The 4156-nt window shown below is 44.6% G+C and overlaps 1 protein-coding gene across 1 annotated transcript; it reads left to right on the top strand.

Moving 5' to 3' along the window:
- Positions 1 to 3565: 3565 nt before the first annotated feature.
- On the top strand, positions 3566 to 4156 carry LOC149173918 (uncharacterized). The gene has a single exon (XM_089426872.1). It carries the CDS (start codon positions 3566 to 3568, stop codon positions 4154 to 4156), a length of 591 nt encoding a protein of 196 aa, XP_089282998.1.

Below are 4156 nucleotides of genomic sequence, written 5' to 3'. Positions count from 1 at the left end.
TCCAGGAGACAAAGCTGGAGGATCTTCCTCTCCTCCACTCTAGTAAAGTTTTTTGGAAAAAAGGCCATGGAAGAGCGGTTAGTGCAAGAGGCGCTTCTGGTGGAATAGCCACCTTTTGGAACAGCGCCATATATGATTTTATTCAAGAAAAAAGCAGCCCCCACTGGCTTTTCACTCAGCTCCTCCACAAGGATTCTGGTCAGCAAGTAAGTATGTTTAATGTTTATGCTCCTGTATTGCCAAGCGAGAAAAAAATCTGTTGGAACTCGCTTCATTCATTTCTTTTAGAGCAAAATCCTGGGAATATCATTATTGCAGGTGACCTGAATGTCACCCTTGCTCTTGATGAGAAAAAGGGAGGCTCCATTGTCAGGGACCCTGCCAGAGAATGGGTTGAAGATATAATGTTGGGCTGGGACCTGGAGGATATTAAACCATCTTCAGGTAAATTCACCTGGTCCAACAAAAGAATAGCCCCAAATCACATTGCTGCCCGTTTGGATAGATTCCTTGTCCACACTACTTTCCTGACTTGCGGTCTTATGGCAACCTCTAAAATTCTTCCAAATCTCACTTCTGATCATAAGCCCATCCTCCTCGAGCTTTCCCTGGATAGCAATCTAGGCCCCATTCCTTTTCGTTTCAGCCCTCTTTGGATCCAGCAAGAAGGATTCCAAGAGGTGGTCTCTGAATCCTGGAATAGGCCCGTCCACGGTTCTCCATTCTTTGTGTGGGAAGAGAAAATCAGGATCCTAAAAAGAAACCTTAAAGAGTGGGCTAAAAGATTGAAATCCCCTACAGCCAAAAGAAAAGAAACTCTAAACAGGCTTGCTGCTCATCAGTTAGATATGGAGCATAGTCCTGTTTCTCAAAGTCTGCTCCAAAAAGAAGTCGAGCTTCAAAAAGAGGTTCATAGATCTAGCAGGGAGGAGGAAGAATTTTGGCGACAGAAGTCTAGGAATCTATGGTTGCAGTCCGGAGATAAAAACACCAGCTTCTTTCATAAGCAAGCCGAAGCCCGAAAGAATTTCAAATCAGTCTCAGAGATTCATTACCAAAATACTGTGATTAAGGATTTCGAAGGCATTAAGAGAGCTGCTTATTCCTTCTATCAAGATCTTTATTCGGCTCCTGAAGAACCAGCTATTGATCCTCATGCCTATCCGATTGAATTAATTCCCAAATGCGTCCAGGATTCGGATAATGCCATGCTGACAGCTCCGATTAGTATGGAAGAGCTAAAGGAAGTTCTGGACAGCATGGAGCCTGATAAAGCCCCAGGCCCGGATGGGTTCTCTGTCAGGTTTCTTTTGACTTGCTGGTCAACAATAAAAAAAGACCTTTTGAGAATGGTCAGAAAATCCCAGAACTGTGCAAAGCTGGGCGGTGGCATCAACTCTGCCTTTCTCGCCTTGATCCCAAAAGAGAAAGGCGCCTCAGACTTCAGCAGATTTAGGCCAATATCCCTGTGCAATTCCAGTTATAAGTTGGTCTCCAAAACAATAGCCAATAGGCTTAAAAACATTCTGCCAGACATCATCCCTGAAAATCAAGGCGGATTCATAAAAGGAAGAAAGATATTGGACAACATTGTGCTGGTGCAAGAAGCAGTTCACTCTAGCTGCCAAAGAAATGAGAAAGGTATGGTGATTAAGCTCGATCTGGCTAACACATTTGATAGGGTGAGACATGAATTTTTGTTCGCTGTGATGAAGAAGCTAGGCTTCTCATCAGACTTCATAAACTGGGTGAAAGCCTGTATTGCCTCACCTTGGATCGCGCCATTGGTCAATGGCCGTTCTACTGACTTCTTCCAAGCCTCTAGGGGCCTGAGACAAGGATGTCCTTTGTCTCCGCTCCTATATGTTGTTCAGGCCTCGGTGCTTAGTTTCCAACTCGATCATAATCAGCAAAATCAAACTCTGCCTGGCCTCAGAACTACTCATAAGGTGAAAGACATTAATCATGCCCAGTTCGCCGATGACACCTTGTTGCTCGGAGGAGCCAGCATAATCTCTGCCAGACACTTCAAGAGGGAGCTGGACATTTACAGGTTGATTTCGGGCAGCAAAATCAACTATCGAAAATGCTCTATCTATGGCTGGAACTGCTCGATCAAGGAGCTGTCTGATATTGCAAGACTTTTAGAAATGGATGGAATTCGAAATTGGGAGTCATTTAAATACCTCGGGATTCCAATCTTCAATTCTAAGCCTAAATTTGCTCATTGGCTGCCACTGCTCGATAAAATAAAGAATAGAATCCAAGCTTGGGGTGCCTCTTGGCTGAATAATGCAAGGAAAGTCACTCTTATGAAATCGGTCCTTATAAGTATGCCTCTATATCAAAACTCTATTCTCCTTGCCCCCAAAACCTTTCTCAGCAAATTGGACAGTCTGTTGAGAAGATTCCTGTGGGAAGGTGGGAATAACAACGACAGAAGGATCCATTTAGTGAATTGGGAAACTCTCAAGAGACCATTTCTGGAAGGAGGCCTCCACCTGCGTAACTTGGCTGCCCAAAATCTTGCTTTGGGATCCAAGATTCTGTGGAATTTAGTCTCTGGAAATTCTAGCTGGAGTAAAAGAGTCATTTGGAAGAAATACTTCCAAGGGCAACGCTTGAGATGCCTGGATAAGCCCCCAAGATTTCTAAAAGGATCCCCGATCTTTAATCTTTGCAGTGCTGCTAGGGAGCAATTCAGCCATTATCTTTATTGGATCCCTGGTAATGGAAGAAAAATCAAAATCTGGGAAGACTCGATTTTGGGTGATCAACCAATGAACCAAGTGGAAGGTCTTGCAAACATCAAAGACTGGCTTCAGTCTTGCAATTTGCACACTCTGTGGGATATATCGAATTGGAAGGAAGCTCCTGATAGAACCTGGGACTGTTGGAACCTGGGGGAGGTCCCCATTATGCTGCAGGGGGAAGCTTCTTTACTGTTAGATCTGCTCCAAGGAAAATCTCCTTCAAAGGCCACTACTAAAGACAAAAGAGGCTGGGGCTCCCTCTCCGGCTCTTACACTGTTTCCGAAGGTTATAAAAGAATTATGGCTGTCCCATATGCTCCACCCAATCCAGCTCAATGGAAATTTATATGGGATTTCCCATCTCTCCCCAAAATCGACTTCTTCTGTTGGACCGTTGCACACCAAAGCATTCTTACCAGAGATAACTTGCGAAGACGAGGGATGGAAGGGCCTTCCAGATGTCCACTTTGCTTGTCTGATGAAGAAACTGTCAGTCACCTGTTGCTGCTTTGTCCCTTTGCTCAAGAAGTCTGGAGGGGAGTTCTGTTGTTAGATCCAGCTAACCTCGATTTTCCAGATAACATCCCTTCTCTGTTCCGAACTTGGGCCAGCTTATCTCCCTTCTGCCTTAAAAAAAAAGTCTTCTTAAAACAAGTTGGATGTGGCTCCCTAAATTTATCTGCTGGAAACTGTGGTTGGAAAGGAACAACAGAATTTTTCGAGAAGAAAGCTGCACTTCTATAAGAGTTATTTCTAAAATAAAAGCTTTGTTGGGCGAGGCTTTGGAAGCCAATACTTCCTCAAGGAATGAAATGAGTCTGGTCAAAGAGGAGGAGCAATGGCTCAAAGATCTGGTTCCAAATCTGAAGGAAAGGCCCATTCCTCCTGCATTCGCCCATGCCAACTGGGAGATTAGGCTGGAAGAACTGGAGTTCATTAAGTGGAGATCGGCCCTGGATGATCATTGTTTATTCTTCGACGGGGCCTCCAAAGGAAACCCTGGGGTTGCTGGCAGTGGTGGAGTTCTACTGAGTCCTGGAGGTTTTCCGGAATTGCGGTTCCATTGGGGTCTAGGAATCGAAACCAACAACAGAGCGGAGGCTCTTGCACTGTGGCAGGGGCTGACCCTGGCGATTAACAGAAATATCCTTTCTCTCTCTGTCTTTGGAGATTCTAGACTTATCATCCAGGCATTGCTCTACCCTAAGACCTCCCATCAGGTTCATTTAGCCACTATTATCAGAAAAATCCGGCTATTACTGCCCAAGTTCAATAAAATTTCCTTCTTTCATATTTTAAGAAATCTCAATTCTCAAGCTGATATGGAGGCCAATCTAGGCTCCCTCTGTACTCGGAGATCCCTGGTGGTCAACTCGATTGAATCTTCATGCTCCATTCCTTAA

The sequence above is a fragment of the Pinus tabuliformis genome, chromosome 4_2 (genome assembly GCF_031772625.1).
Source record: "Pinus tabuliformis cultivar Carrire ecotype Pingquan chromosome 4_2, CPIR1, whole genome shotgun sequence".
NCBI classification, from domain to species: domain Eukaryota; kingdom Viridiplantae; phylum Streptophyta; class Pinopsida; order Pinales; family Pinaceae; genus Pinus; species Pinus tabuliformis.
Note: the sequence above shows the minus strand (reverse complement) of the source record. Positions and strands in the feature narration are given on the sequence as shown.